The following is a 16,123-nucleotide window of genomic DNA, read 5'->3' as shown; positions in this document are numbered from 1 at the left end:
AAATGGATCCAGCCCATTATTTCCCAAGCCCCACCCAAACCCAAACATAACACCTATATGGGTAGGAGGGGCCAGCAAAGGGGGAGGGGTCATGTTTGAAGACTGACCCACCTGAACTTGAATCTCCCAGTCTTGGCCCAAACCTGCCCAATCTGCTCATCCCTCATAGGCCTGAGGTAAGTCCCAATTCCCAGCATTCTCCTGGACCCCAAAGGCTTGCACTTCAGCAACAGGAAATAATTATCTTATAAATGTAGATAAAAGACAATAATCTCTTACAATGGGTTCTTCACTGTACACTGGCGTCAATCCTCCGTGGGGCTCATATCTCTTCGTGCGGTTACAGTAGCCAATCGCTCTGCTCTGTGGTCCGTCAGTGTCCCCCCCCCCCCCCCTCGTTTTGTGACCCAGAAATCATTAGAGCCTACGGTCATGGACACAGAACACATGAATTGACATTTAAAGGTCTCTCTATTCCGGATTCAATAACCCAGAGAACACTCGAGCCCCAACCCCCAGAGAACGCTCGAGCCCCAACCCCCAGAGAACGCTCGAGCCCCAACCCCCAGAGAACGCTCGAGCCCCAACCCCCAGAGAACGCTCGAGCCCCAACCCCCAGAGAACGCTCGAGCCCCACCAGAAAAGTTGCGTGTCCGTCAGTCCTACCCAATGGGATTTGCATAGTACACAGAGGAACTATAAAACTCTTCCAATCTACAGGGGGACGTGGCCTCCAACGCCCCTTAATGTCCTTCGTTAAAGTGGATCCTCCGAGGAACCGGGGGGCCAACGTTGCGCCCATAGGTAGCACCACTCCGCTAAACAATTATCTTTGTTGTTTAAGGTACAAGTCATGCAGAACCGCAGCACAAAGCCAACGTCCTCGTGAACATTGGTGACACAAAAAGTGATTAAAAAAAAAAAATTGCAACCAAAATTCCCCATTGGCTACTGTAACATCCCGCCCGCAGCCGGCCAATGGGGAGCCAAGCACATTTCTGGGTTGAAGATCCATCCTTTATGTACAAGGTTTCTAGGGAAACCATCAATGCGCCGAAATGCGATAAAATAATCATGCTCACGTCACGTAACGGTCAGTATTGGGAGGAGTCAAGTAAATCAACATCATTGGCCAATGTGCCGACCATCGCTTGGAAAACCCCACCCACACCCATATATGGGCCGCGGTCTCCAGTTTCTATCCGTGTGGCTTGAAATGGGTCGGGGAGTTATAGTTCAGCTCTTTAATGAGCCGGGAATCGTATTTCTATAGAAATCAGGGTAGCTTGGGGGCGCTAGAGTGCCAGACCCAACTGTGGGAGGTGCATAGAACTGTGAGGGGGCGAGGCACAGACCGTGGGATTTATTATCCACTAAGGAGGCACAGGTGGCAAGCTGAGGGCCATGGGAAATAGTACAGAACCAGCCATGATTGGGTCGCACTATGGGGGGTATTTGGATCACTGGGAGGAATGGGGAGGGCATATATGAAGTACAATACAGGGGGTTATGGGGAGGGGTTTAAAATGGGAGGAGTTAGATGAGAATTGGGAGGAGCTGTACAGCGCAATGGGCGGGGTTTATTTGGAACAATGGGCAGATTTTGGGGTAAGCATGGGAAGGGGTTAGTAATGGGCGGTTGGGTTACACGGTGAAAGGGTTTATGTGTAGGAGGGTCCTGGAGCAGTGGGAGGAGTTATGCAGCCTGATTGGTAGAATTGACTATACCCCTCTATATTTGCCCCAAGGTGCCGCCATAGTCTGACTCTCCTGATGCCCCCAACGTGGGGGCAAATGTCTAGCAAACAGCCCAGGTTTATGATTTAGGGAAAGGCTTTGGCTACATGGGAATAAGGGCTCATTGCCCCCTTCTCTCTGGGTCCAGTTGGACCCCCATTAGCAGCACCATTTCATTCTATGGATAGTGAAATATCTGCCCCTGGGTCAAGCTTCTCTTTGTACCTAAACCCTCAACAGGGACCACTCTGGCTTCCTATCTGTCTTACACCCCCCCCCCCCCCCAGGGCACAGAATGTGCCGACCCAGAAGAAGCCCCTCCCCCTGGGTGGGCACTTCCAACTGGAACATCCCCTAACTAGAAACCCCTCCCCCTGGGTGGGCACTACCAACTGGAACATCCCCTAACTAGAAACCCCTCCCCCTGGGTGGGCGCTACCAACTGGAACATCCCCTAACTAGAAAGCCCTCCCCCTGGGTGGGCGCTACCAACTGGAACATCCCCATTCCCTAACTAGAAACTCCTCCCCCTGGGTGGGCGCTACCAACTGGAACATCCCCATTCCCTAACTAGAAACTCCTCCCCCTGGGTGGGCGCTACCAACTGGAACATCCCCATTCCCTAACTAGAAACTCCTCCCCCTGGGTGGGCGCTACCAACTGGAACATCCCCTTTCCCGCCTGGGATCAAATGAAATTCCTGCGTTGGGGAGTCGCTAAGCTTTATATGGGGGGGTCTCGCTTTATTTGTCTCCTCCGACCTCTCCTGAGATGAACTCAACCTCACAAAATGTACCGAAAAGGCACTTTTTAAAAAAACTTTTTTTTTTCCTTTACGTTTTTTAAATTTTTTTTTTGTATTTTTTTAAATTATTTTTTTTCCATTTGTAAAAACAGTGCTTTAAAAAATGTGTTTGTTTTTTGTTCAAGTTGAGACGACGGAGTGTCACTCGCATCATCCCCAGGTCTCCCTGCTCTCCTATGTACAGGTGTGTGTATATATACTGTATGTGTCTGTTTGCACATATACATAGAAAAGGAGGAGGTGGGAAGCAGGGAAGGGGGGGGCATGCCGGGGGGGGGGGGGGGGTAAAAGCCCAAGACAAAAATGTACAAAAAAAAGAAAAAAAAATGGCAGATTAACTCATTCACTTCTGGGTAGGGATGCACTGAATCCAGGAAAGATTCTGGCGAATCCGTATCCTTAGAATCATGTGACTTTTTGTCGCAAAAACACGTAAATTGAAAATTTTTTTGCCGCAAACTGAGCGCAGGGTTAAACTGGGCCCCTGGAACACTGGGAAAAACCCGTTGGACCCTGGTCTTTGTGGGCCCCGATCCCCGCAGGGTGCTCCCCCGAGCTGCCCATCAGGGGTCGGAGTCGGACGGGTGGCGGGGGTGCAGGGGCCCCTGCAGCGGGTGTGAAGGCTGCGGGGGGGGGCCCATTAGGGGGGTACAGGCACCCTTGAGGCAGTAGCTCCAGTGGGACCTGCACCCCCCAATCCGACCCCAGCCTGGTTGACTTAATCCCCTCCATGGATTTGGTTCTGTATTCGGCCGGATTCGGGGTTCAGTGGATTGGGTGCACCCCTACTTCTGGGCAGCCGAGTGTATTGCACCATTACCCTTGTGCAAGGCTTGTACACAAAGCAATTAGAACTAATTAGCAATTCTATCCACGTTTTCCCATTGTGTTACGTTACCTTTCGCCAGGAGACAACAATGGGCCGACGGGTTCCTCTTGTACCTCCGCTGGTACCGGTACCGATACATTCAAAGTGAATGGCGGGTAAGTCTACGCGAACACAGGGACGGGCATTGGGGGGGGGTGATTGATAGGTGGGGTATCAGTGTCTCCTAGAGAAGAGTAAAAACCCAACACAAAGGGAAAGTTGTTGCTATTGGCGACAAAAATGGAACCAGCGCCCCCCCGAGTGTCGCTAAAAAGAACGCGGACATGGAGGGGCGGGGGGGTTGAATGATATAAAAGAAAGGGCTGGCTGTACAATGAGGAGGTCCGGATCCGTAGTTGGTCACATACTGGGCGCCCAATCAATCCTCGTCGCCCCCTCCGTACATGTCGGCCAGTTTTTTGAAGCGGGGCCCCCAGTCATTCAGATAATCAAAGTCCTGCTCCTCGGAACTGGAGGAATTGAGAGAACTGACGGAACCTGCCGTGGAACCGCTCCCCTCGTAATCGAACACCAGGAGAGAGTCGTACGGCGGCGCCGTGGGGTCGTTATCCGCTGCGCGAAGACCCTGAAAGGCACAAAACATTGGGGTAACGGTCACCCCGTTATAGTTCCAGGGGTACCCAGGGCACAAATAAGCACTCACCCCAAATCCCCCCCTAACTGGCCTTCAGGCTGGGCCCCCTTAGCCCATAACAAGGTTACAGATATATAGAAACATTGGGGTACCAGTCACCCCGCTATAGTTCCAGGGGTACCCCGACTATATAAAGCAGAACACATGGTCCCATAGAACCAATCTGGCAGCTAAAAGAGACAGCGCAGAGAGACAGTTCCAATTAGAGCGCATCTGCCTGGGTTATTGCCTCGCTGCGCTCAGAGCGTCTCGGAGGAAATAAAATATTCGTTTCATTATAACACAGGGACGAGGTTTGATCTCTAACAAATGTGCGGAATCCAAACAACGGAAACATTACAGAGACAAATAAAGAGAAACCCCCGAGTGACATTGCGGAATTAAAGGTTACAGAGCCCCCATTATTGCATTCAACCATCCTAGTCAAATCCGTTACAGGCTTCTCCAGCCAGCAGTTCTGTAAAGGCCCTGTAAGACTCATAACCCATCTATGGGGGTAACTGTGCCCTTACTGCCCCGTGGGGGGTAAAATGCATAATTTCACAATATACCTCAGTGATGAAGTCGCCAATATCCCCGGGGTGGGGTATAACGGGTCTGATTGGATACTGAGGTTCCGCCCCCACAGGCCTTTCGTCCACCCTTCGGACACCAGAAACCTTGTTCAGAACGTGGTCCAACGTCTCCGGTTGCTGCAATTGGCTCAAGTCGTAATCCTGTCGGCGCCAAGGGAAACAATAAATACCCCACCCTTAAATGCACCCCCCCCAAATAATCACTGTACCCCAGCAGGGCAGTCTTCAGAACGAAACCATTACCTGGTCTTCCTCTCCGCCTCCCTCCTCATCGTATTTCAGGATATTGTCCCGTACGTCATCTTCAGGGTCGATCAAAAGCTGCTTTGTGTGGCGTTCCTTCTCCCTGCGCTTCATCCACATCACGAACAGCAAAACCATCGCTGCAACAGAACCGGCGGAATTATCCCTCAGCCAATCCCAGTCTGCCGTCATCTTCTGCTGTCCTACCCAATCTATATGGCAGCTCCCTCCCATATGTATAAATACAAATATACAGAGAAGGAATGTTCTGGGCACACAATAAGCTGTACCCCCATACTGTACTGTCTAAGGGAAACACTATGGCACCCCCTACCCATATGTATAAATACAAATATACAGAGAAGGAATGTTCTGGGCACACAATAAGCTGTACCCCCATACTGTACTGTCTAAGGGAAACACTATGGCACCTCCTACCCATATGTATAAATACAAATATACAGAGAAGGAATGTTCTGGGCACACAATAAGCTGTACCCCCATACTGTACTGTCTAAGGGAAACACTATGGCACCTCCTACCCATATGTATAAATACAAATATACAGAGAAGGAATGTTCTGGGCACACAATAAGCTGTACCCCCATACTGTACTGTCTAAGGGAAACACTATGGCACCCCCTACCCATATGTATAAATACAAATATACAGAGAAGGAATGTTCTGGGCACACAATAAGCTGTACCCCCATACTGTACTGTCTAAGGGAAACACTATGGCACCCCCTACCCATATGTATAAATACAAATATACAGAGAAGGAATGTTCTGGGCACACAATAAGCTGTACCCCCATACTGTACTGTCTAAGGGAAACTCTATGGCACCCCCTACCCATATGTATAAATACAAATATACAGAGAAGGAATGTTCTGGGCACACAATAAGATGTACCCCCATACTGTACTGTCTAAGGGAAACACTATGGCACCCCCTACCCATATGTATAAATACAAATACACAGAGAAGGAATGTTCTGGGCACACAATAAGATGTACCCCCATACTGTACTGTCTAAGGGAAACACTATGGCACCCCCTACCCATATGTATAAATACAAATATACAGAGAAGGAATGTTCTGGGCACACAATAAGCTGTACCCCCATACTGTACTGTCTAAGGGAAACACTATGGCACCTCCTACCCATATGTATAAATACAAATACACAGAGAAGGAATGTTCTGGGCACACAATAAGTCAGTGATATTGGGCTCAAGTTTGCAGTTTTTCTCATATTCAGCAAAGCAGAATTAAAAGCCCCAAAGCCAATAGATAATTACAGCCGAGGCTGAGGGAAACGCTGTAGCAGCTAATGATAAAAAAGGCCTCTCAATTATCCTTCAAACAGAATTACCATCATGCGATGCCTCCCGTCTGCGCTTTAAACAAACATGAAAGTCAAATATATGCAGAAGGTAATACAAAACCCTGATCCTGTGATTGTTTTTAGTTACATTTGCCTAATGATTTCCCTTGATTAAGGGTCACCTTGCCTTCTATGCCCGCGCCCAGCCTGCCCCACACTGAGCTCTCTGTCTCCCCCCACAACCACAAAGTCACATTAAAGTGATGATATTCCCTCATTTCAGTTTTTATCCACTTTTAATTAGTGACAGCTCTGTTATACAGATAGCTAGAATCTCAGCCATAAAGCAGGGCAGGACTGCTGCTTACAATGGGGGGATCAGATAGGATCTGTGCCACTGTGACAGAATGCTCTGTTATACAGATAGCTAGAATCTCAGCCATAAAGCAGGGCAGGACTGCTGCTTACAATGGGGGGATCAGATAGGATCTGTGCCACTGTGACAGAATGCTCTGTTATACAGATAGCTAGAATCTCAGCCATAAAGCAGGGCAGGACTGCTGCTTACAATGGGGGGATCAGATAGGATCTGTGCCACTGTGACAGAATGCTCTGTTATACAGATAGCTAGAATCTCAGCCATAAAGCAGGGCAGGACTGCTGCTTACAATGGGGGGGGATCAGATAGGATCTGTGCCACTGTGACAGAATGCTCTGTTATACAGATAGCTAGAATCTCAGCCATAAAGCAGGGCAGGACTGCTGCTTACAATGGGGGGATCAGATAGGATCTGTGCCACTGTGACAGAATGCTCTGTTATACAGATAGCTAGAATCTCAGCCATAAAGCAGGGCAGGACTGCTGCTTACAATGGGGGGGATCAGATAGGATCTGTGCCACTGTGACAGAATGCTCTGTTATACAGATAGCTAGAATCTCAGCCATAAAGCAGGGCAGGACTGCTGCTTACAATGGGGGGGGATCAGATAGGATCTGTGCCACTGTGACAGAATGCTCTGTTATACAGATAGCTAGAATCTCAGCCATAAAGCAGGGCAGGACTGCTGCTTACAATGGGGGGATCAGATAGGATCTGTGCCACTGTGACAGAATGCTCTGTTATACAGATAGCTAGAATCTCAGCCATAAAGCAGGACAGGACTGCTGCTTACAATGGGGGGATCAGATAGGATCTGTGCCACTGTGACAGAATGCTCTGTTATACAGATAGCTAGAATCTCAGCCATAAAGCAGGGCAGGACTGCTGCTTACAATGGGGGGGATCAGATAGGATCTGTGCCACTGTGACAGAATGCTCTGTTATACAGATAGCTAGAATCTCAGCCATAAAGCAGGGCAGGACTGCTGCTTACAATGGGGGGATCAGATAGGATCTGTGCCACTGTGACAGAATGCTCTGTTATACAGATAGCTAGAATCTCAGCCATAAAGCAGGGCAGGACTGCTGCTTACAACTATATTGTACTTTTTGGGGTAAAATACACTGTAACCTGACAATCAATATGAGTAGAAGATCAGAAGGGGAGCGGGAGTGGGGGGCAGTGGGGGGCAGTGGGGGGCAGTGGGGGGCAGCCATGACTCACACAGCAAGATGATGATACAGATGAGGATAGAGATAATTGCTCCTGTACCCAGTCCAGCTGCTGCCACGGCTCCAACGCTCGTGCAGTCCCCATTGTCATCACAGGGACAAACCTTCACCTTAATGACGGACGTGTTGTAGAGGGGGGGGTTGCCCGAATCCGTGACGATGACGGGGACCTCATACATGCCGGACTCCAAATACCCGATGTGCAGGCTGAGCCGCGCGTAGTTACCTGCGAGGGGCAGAGTTACAGGTGAATGTGAAAATATACAAAACACTTTAATTAGCACTTTAACTTGTAAGGTTGCCTGTGCTATAAAGCCTATCTAACAAGCTGCCCAGGCTTCACAAGGGATGAGGGTAATTCTCTAATGTTATTATTGTTGCCCAGAAACAATAAGTTAGAACCCCCCCCAACTGCACAGCCCAGGGCGGCCATCAGGGGGGCACAGGGGGGACAGTCGTCCCGGAGACTTCTTGCTTTAAAGCCCGGGCCCGGCCGTGATACAGTATTTCTAGCCCGGGCCCCCTTTAAAAATTACGGGCCCTGTCATTGGTTCATTGGTGGTCAGCGGGTAATTTGATTGGTCGCGCCCCGTGCGTACGTGTGATGTCAGTACGCACCTGGCATGACCTTATTAAAGTGAGGATGCAGTGATAGGTGAGCTGAAGGGTGCAGCGGGGACTGGAGCCTAAGGGACGCAAGCTGAGGACACAGCAGGGAGCAGGGGGGGAGCAGGAAGATGCAGGTGGACGATGTAAGTAAGTGGATGAAGGTGGATCATGGGGGGGGGGATCAGGAGAAAGTAGGTGGATGCTGGGGGGGGAGTCAGAGCACGCTGGGAGGAGCCGGAGGAAGCAGGTGGACACTGTGGGGGATCGGGGGAAGTAGGTGGATGATGGGGGGGGGATCAGGAGAAAGTAGGTGGATGCTGGGGGGGGAGTCAGAGCACGCTGGGGGGAGCCAGAGGAAGCAGGTGGACACTGCGGGGGATCGGGGGAAGCAGGTGGATGATGGGGGGGGGGATCAGGAGAAAGTAGGTGGATGCTGGAGGGGGGGTGGATGCAGGTGGATGATGGGGGGGATCAGGAGAAAGTAGGTGGATGCTGGGGGGGGTGGAGTCAGAGCACGCTGGGGGGAGCCAGAGGAAGCAGGTGGACACTACGGGGGATCGGGGGAAGCAGGTGGATGATGGGGGGGGATCAGGAGAAAGTAGGTGGATGATGGGGGGGTGGATGATAGGAGTGGGTTAGGAGTAAGTAGGTGGATTGTGGGGGGGTTGGATGCAGGAGGATGATGGGGGGGTCTGGAGAAAGTAGGTGGATGCTGGGGGGGTTGGGAGAAAGCATTTCCTCTACGTGCCTGTACTGTACTAATAATAACAGTAATAAATGTGAACAAATATCAAACTCCTTTGTGTTGTGTAGTGTGTGCCATTTTTTAAAGAGATATTTTACTGCATAGGCTGCTTGGAAACTGATGGGAGGGGTCACTGGGGGAGGGGCCATTGGGGGTGTGGGAAGAGGGGCCCAGAAAATTTTGTTGTGAGAGGCCCCGTGATTTTTTATGGCGGCGCTGGCACAGCCCCCCACGAGTCTCCAGAAAAAAAATCGAACCTATAAATGGAGCCTGAAACAGTAATAGTCTGCAGGGGGGCCCCGGCCAGTATATCCCTCCTGCAGTCCCAGAGCCTTACTGTTTATCCGGCTGATGGTCCAGTTGCGGCGGATGCTGGAGGGCACGCTGGGCAGTTCAAAGACAAAAGGGTCGGCGCTCGGCTTGCGGTCCACGTCGCTGGCGGTGATGTTGATCCCCTTGCCATTCGGCCGCTCGCAGATCTGGGCTTCTTTGGGGAGCAGCTCGGGGGCATTATCATTGATATCAATGAGCTGGATGAGTAGGGTCCCGGTGCCGCTAGCTGGAGGGACGCCTGTGGGGTGCAAGTTGATGTTTACTGGGGTCAATGCCCAAAAGTAAGTGCAGAAATACGGACATTTCCAATGAGATCACTCATGCCGACCACCCGGGGCATACAGTATGAGCCATTCGGTTATATATATTAATATTACATTTCAGAGACTGTTACAGATTTTTTAATTAATGTGACAATTTATTTACTAATTAAGTTCCATTTTCAGCCATATTGATGTATATAGCGAGACCAGGGTCGGACTGGGGGGTGCAGGGCCCACCAGGGCTCCTGCCCCAGGGGCCTGGCGGGTGCCCCCGCCGGCCGTATCCCCTAACCCCCCGCAGGGTCCCCCACCCATCGTCCTCCCTTGAATGTGCATAAGTTTAATGCGTCAGGGGAGGAACGGTCAGGCAGGGAGAGCATCAGCAAGGGTCACCGGGGCCCACCGGGATTTTTTCCCAGCCCAATCCCAGCCGAGTTCCGACCACCATGCCAGAACACAGTACCGTTATCCGTAGCCAGAAATTTGGCCTGGTATACGTCGTCCTTCACAAACGAAGACTCCCGATCCAATACGCCCGTGGTAAAGACCTGACCGTTGGTGGTGTTAATGGTGAGCCAGTTGGCCGGGTCGGAAAGCTTTGAGTATCTGAAGAGAAAGAAAGAGACAGAAAAGACACGTTTAATGTCCAACAGAACCAGAATTCAGCACTCGGTGCTGTACTGATAAACGGAACCACTGCCGTATCTGTGTCTTTATTGAAAAATACAGCAGTCCTGCCTTGCTTTATGGCTGAGATTACAGGTACCTTCAGCCTTATAAAAAGCTTTATTATGGGGCGATATTCTCTTATTTTTCCCCTTTTGACATATAAGAAGAGCTGCCGGGGGGGGCGAGCGCCTAAACGGCACAAACCGTCGGCACAAAGGCGGCAGCACCGAGCGTCGGGCCAGAACAAATAATCCGAACGTGGCCTCGTTAGCTGGAAATGCCTTTCTAACGGCTTCGTTTTATGTCCGGGAGCAACAGGCAGTTCCTGCCAGGAGTCTAATCACCGTCCCTGTCGGAGCGCCGGGCCCCTCTGTGCCGTGTCTGCGCCACATAATGATTAGACAAGTGTCACAAGTGAAGTGCAGGTAATTGGGCCCGGCTGGACTCGGCTCCCAGTCTCAGCTGTCATAAAGGTGGGAGACGTTACAAGGCCCAGATGCTTCCCTCCTGCCCTCTTTGTGTCTTTGGTTCCCCCCCCCCCCGGTGGTCACAGCCCAATCACATTGCGGAGAATAGAATTGCCTTTATGAAGGGTAAATAGAGGGTATTGCCCTGGTGACTGTGGGGCTCATTTATAAAGATTGTTCAGCCCGCTGTGTAGTGAGGGAACACAGAGGGGCAGTAGAGAACACCAGAAACAATAGGGCAAGAGGAGGAGATGTGCAGCCTATGGTCCTTCATAACCGTTAGTAGCTTTGGTGGCCTCTTTGAGCCATGTCTAGTTATGGCCGCTGGGCATTGGTTCCAAGCCAGGAGTAAGCACAGTAGCCAATCTAGCCATGACCAGTACCCACCGCTAGTGACACCCACCTGAGAGCTTGTTGCATAGAACGATCTGGGTCCACGGCTGAGAACGTGGTCAGCAGCCTTCCAGGCGACTCTCCCTCTAGCCTCCTGATTGGCTCGTTCCGGTTGGGGAAGTAAGGCGCTTCATTCACGTCGGTGATAGAAATGGTCACCGCTGCCGTAGACTGGAGGGACATTTGGATGCCACTGGCCAGAGGGGCTTGGTTGGTCACCATGACGTTCAGCAGGAAGGCTTTATTCATTTCATAGTCAACAGGCTGGAAGGGAAAAATGCATCAGTTATTGAGAAATGTATCCTAAAGCTTGATTTGGATTGGTCATTGGGCATAAATGGTAGTGCAATGGGCAATAGGAAGGCATCTAGCATTTGGTTGACTGTAATGGGACATTTTCTAGTTCCCAAGATGATTGGCAAGACTGGACCAGAGTCTGATGATCTTGACTTCATCTCTAGTCTTCAGTGTCCAGTTGCAGTTGGTCTTGTCTCAAACAACATAGACCTATGACTTACATATGAGTGCAGTCATGCTGCAGGGCACAATGATTAAACAAGTTATAATCATGGTCACACTGACCCACTATTCTGTCACCTTGAGCTTGGTTAGATATCTACTGGGCTTCTCCAGGTCTTTGTCATAACTTGAACTTTTAAGGCCCCAGCCATGTAGTGGGAGGCTCAGTATGGGTACACATAAAGGGGAAGAGATGTTATTGTGGGATTGGAAGGTGGATGGATAGATGAGGAATATGTGGTTGGTGGATGGATAGTTGGATGGACAGATAATGGATAGATGGATGGTAGAAGAACAGATGATGAAAAGATGGTGGATGAATAGATGTTAGATATATAAATGATTGATAGATGATGAATGGTAATGGATAGATGGATGGTGGAAGGACAGGTGATGAATAGATTGATAGTGGATGAACAGATGATGGATAGACAGATGGTGATGGATAGATGGATGGTGAATGGATAGATTGATGGTAGAAGGACAGATGATGGATAGATGGATGGTAGAAGGACAGATGATGGATAGATGGATGGTAGAAGGACAGATGATGGATAGATGGATGGTGGATGGATGGTAGAAGGACAGATGATAGATAGATGGTGGATGGATGGTAGAAGGACAGATGATGGATATATAAATGGTGGATTCATGATGGATGGTAATGGATAGATGGATGGTGAATGGATAGATGGATGGTAGAAGGACAGATGATGGATAGATGGATGGTAGAAGGACAGATGATGGATAGATGGATGGTGGATGGATGGTAGAAGGACAGATGATGGATATATAAATGGTGGATTCATGATGGATAGATTATGGATGGTAATGGATAAATAATGGATAGATGAATGGTGGATGGACAGATGATGGATAGATGGATGGTAGAAGGACAGATGATGGATAGATGGATGGTAGAAGGACAGATGATGGATAGATGGATGGTAGAAGGACAGATGATGGATAGATGGATGGTAGAAGGACAGATGATGGATAGATGGATGGTAGAAGGACAGATGATGGATAGATGGATGGTAGAAGGACAGATGATGGATAGATGGATGGTGGATGGACAGATGATGGATAGATGGATGGTAGAAGGACAGATGATGGATAGATGGATGGTGGATGAATGGTGGATGGACAGATGATGGATAGATGGATGGTAGAAGGACAGATGATGGATAGATGGATGGTGGATGAATGGTGGATGGACAGATGATGGATAGATGGATGGTAGAAGGACAGATGATGGATAGTGGATAAATAGATGATGGATATGTAAATGATGGATAGTTGACAGATAGATGGATGGTGGACAGAGAGATGATCACCATAGAAGACAAGCAGTGGGAACGTTCCTCGGGAGTGATACATGGCCCTTCCCTACCTGGCAGTCTAATTGGTGAGTGAAGGTCTGGCTGACGCCCGGTACTGATGGAGGAATAATGGGCCGGGCTGTTCCCATGGTTTGGGCACCCAGTTTTAGTGAACCCTTAACCCTACACGTGTAGCTACACGGAGACAGATGCCCACAGGCCGCACCTTTGCCACAGTAACAATTCCTTCATTGGTCACCGGATCTGTCTTGATGGTAAAGTGACCGGCCGGATCCCCACTAATGATCTTATAAACCGCGTTCCAGTTGGGCGTGTAGGGTTGGTCCCGGTCTACGACGGTCAGGTTGGCCACCACCACATCAATGCGGTTCTCCGGAACCTCTCCGATGAACTGTAACGGGACGGAACAATCTCTGCTCATTAACTGGCACCGTGATTCGGAGAACAACTTTGCATTATTCCGCCTGATTGGCAAAGTTAATAATAGTCCCCGTTTTCCCGTAATGAGCGCTAATGACACACTATCATGCAAATACGGCCGGGGCTTATTCAGGGTGGCGCTAAATACGCTAAATACGCTCACAGAGCCGTGACACTGCAACTTGGCCGGGACGCGGCTCCATCGTGAATATTCATCGGCTGCCATTCATTCCGAATCAGGTGACGGCAAAAGGGACTTTTATTTTTTCTACAATTTCCCGCTGATTTCAATGCGGCAGAAAACTTGCAAAAGTAAAAAAACAATAACAAAATCAGCTATTTTTAATTACGTTCTCAATAAATATTCAGTTTTTATTACTGCGCCCCGTAATCAGTTATGGCTACGGAACCAACTGATCTGTTATTGCTTGGGATCCACAAACTCATCAGTCAGATTGTGTCTAAACCAGACTGTAACCCTTCCAACACTTTCCCCTGTCTCTGCCCCTATATATTAGGTACCTACCTAGTGCTACCAACCCCTATTTCTGTAGGGGAATGAGAGCAGGGCAGGCAGTAACCCTTCCAACACTTTCCCCTGTCTCTGCCCCTATATATTAGGTACCTACCTAGTGCTACCAACCCTTATTTCTGTAGGGAAATGAGAGCAGAGCAGGCAGTAACCCCCCAACACTTTCCCCTGTCTCTGCCCCTATATATTAGGTACCTACCTAGTGCTACCAACCCCTATTTCTGTAGGGGAATGAGAGCAGGGCAGGCAGTAACCCTTCCAACACTTTCCCCTGTCTCTGCCCCTATATATTAGGTACCTACCTAGTGCTACCAACCCCTATTTCTGTAGGGAAATGAGAGCAGGGCAGGCAGTAACCCTTCCAACACTTTCCCCTGTCTCTGCCCCTATATATTAGGTACCTACCTAGTGCTACCAACCCCTATTTCTGTAGGGAAATGAGAGCAGGGCAGGCAGTAACCCTCCCAACACTTTCCCCTGTCTCTGCCCCTATATATTAGGTACCTACCTAGTGCTACCAACCCCTATTTCTGTAGGGAAATGAGAGCAAAGCAGGCAGTAACCCTTCCAACACTTTCCCCTGTCTCTGTCCCTATATATTAGGTACCTACCTAGTGCTACCAACCCCTATTTCTGTAGGGAAATGAGAGCAGGGCAGGCAGTAACCCTTCCAACACTTTCCCCTGTCTCTGCCCCTATATATTAGGTACCTACCTAGTGCTACCAACCCCTATTTCTGTAGGGAAATGAGAGCAGGGCAGGCAGTAACCCTTCCAACACTTTCCCCTGTCTCTGCCCCTATATATTAGGTACCTACCTAGTGCTACCAACCCCTATTTCTGTAGGGAAATGAGAGCAGGGCAGGCAGTAACCCTCCCAACACTTTCCCCTGTCTCTGCCCCTATATATTAGGTACCTACCTAGTGCTACCAACCCCTATTTCTGTAGGGAAATGAGAGCAAAGCAGGCAGTAACCCTTCCAACACTTTCCCCTGTCTCTGCCCCTATATATTAGGTACCTACCTAGTGCTACCAACCCCTATTTCTGTAGGGAAATGAGAGCAGGGCAGGCAGTAACCCTTCCAACACTTTCCCCTGTCTCTGCCCCTATATATTAGGTACTTACCTAGTGCTACCAACCCCTATTTCTGTAGGGAAATGAGAGCAGGGCAGGCAGTAACCCTTCCAACACTTTCCCCTGTCTCTGCCCCTATATATTAGGTACTTACCTAGTGCTACCAACCCCTATTTCTGTAGGGAAATGAGAGCAGGGCAGGCAGTAACCCTTCCAACACTGTCTCTGGGAGAGGGCGCAGTGAGGCAGATCCCAGAAGGAACGGCAACAGAAACCCCCTCTAATCTGCTCCGTGCCCCCCCAGCTCTGTGATACCATCACCTTGTTAGGCAGACAAATTGGGATTTTATCCAGAATTGGATCTCCTACTCTCGGCGCTGACAGATGTAGCTGCGTCCCATTGAACTTTAACATCATCTCTGCGGCACAGTAGCCGATGGTATCTCCCAACGAGCCGGGAGAGATAAGAATACGGCAGAACTCATTATGGACCCAGTCCTGTGGGGTGGGGGTGGGGGGTTGGATTATTCCTTATGACCCGTACGGTACTTTTATTTTAATACTTTACGTGGAGCGGCTCAGCCAGTGAATGAATGGAGAGTGGATTAGAAATCTAAGGTGAGGCTGCTGGGAAACTCAATCACTCGGCCAACTAACGGATTAACCAACTGGAATATAAGCTCTTTGGCCTAGAGATAGGCTGCACTTCAATCAGCTCTGTAACTGCCATAAGGGGGCATGGAATAAAGTCTTGGGGGGGAAACAGGATTAAAGGCAACACAGGTACTGATGCAGACGCTTTCTCATTGGTTGCCATGGGTTACTTCAAAGGGGCAAAGTCCGCACTTATATCTGGGGCATTTGGAACCCTCTTCAGCACTGAGACTCCCTGTAGATCCAGGGAACCCTTGATGAACTCACCGAAGTTCT

General features: G+C 49.6%; 1 protein-coding gene across 3 annotated transcripts in view; it reads right to left on the bottom strand.

Annotated features, from left to right (window-relative positions):
* Positions 1-2,569: 2,569 nt before the first annotated feature.
* cdh4 (cadherin 4) overlaps positions 2,570-16,123 on the bottom strand; it is a 338,730-nt gene continuing 325,176 nt past the window's right edge. The window contains exons 9-16 of one of the 3 annotated variants that reach the window (XM_031893969.1): positions 13,372-13,557; positions 11,315-11,568; positions 10,239-10,381; positions 9,517-9,750; positions 7,818-8,051; positions 4,884-5,023; positions 4,617-4,781; positions 2,842-3,996 (exon numbers count right to left, since the gene is read on the bottom strand). In XM_031893969.1, coding sequence (XP_031749829.1) covers positions 3,790-3,996; positions 4,617-4,781; positions 4,884-5,023; positions 7,818-8,051; positions 9,517-9,750; positions 10,239-10,381; positions 11,315-11,568; positions 13,372-13,557 — 1,563 coding nt within the window. In that variant the 3' untranslated portion in view covers positions 2,842-3,789. 3 annotated transcript variants of the gene reach the window in all.

This window comes from Xenopus tropicalis, chromosome 10 (assembly GCF_000004195.4).
Source record: "Xenopus tropicalis strain Nigerian chromosome 10, UCB_Xtro_10.0, whole genome shotgun sequence".
NCBI lineage: Eukaryota > Metazoa > Chordata > Amphibia > Anura > Pipidae > Xenopus > Xenopus tropicalis.
This window is presented reverse-complemented; position numbering and strand designations above follow the sequence as displayed.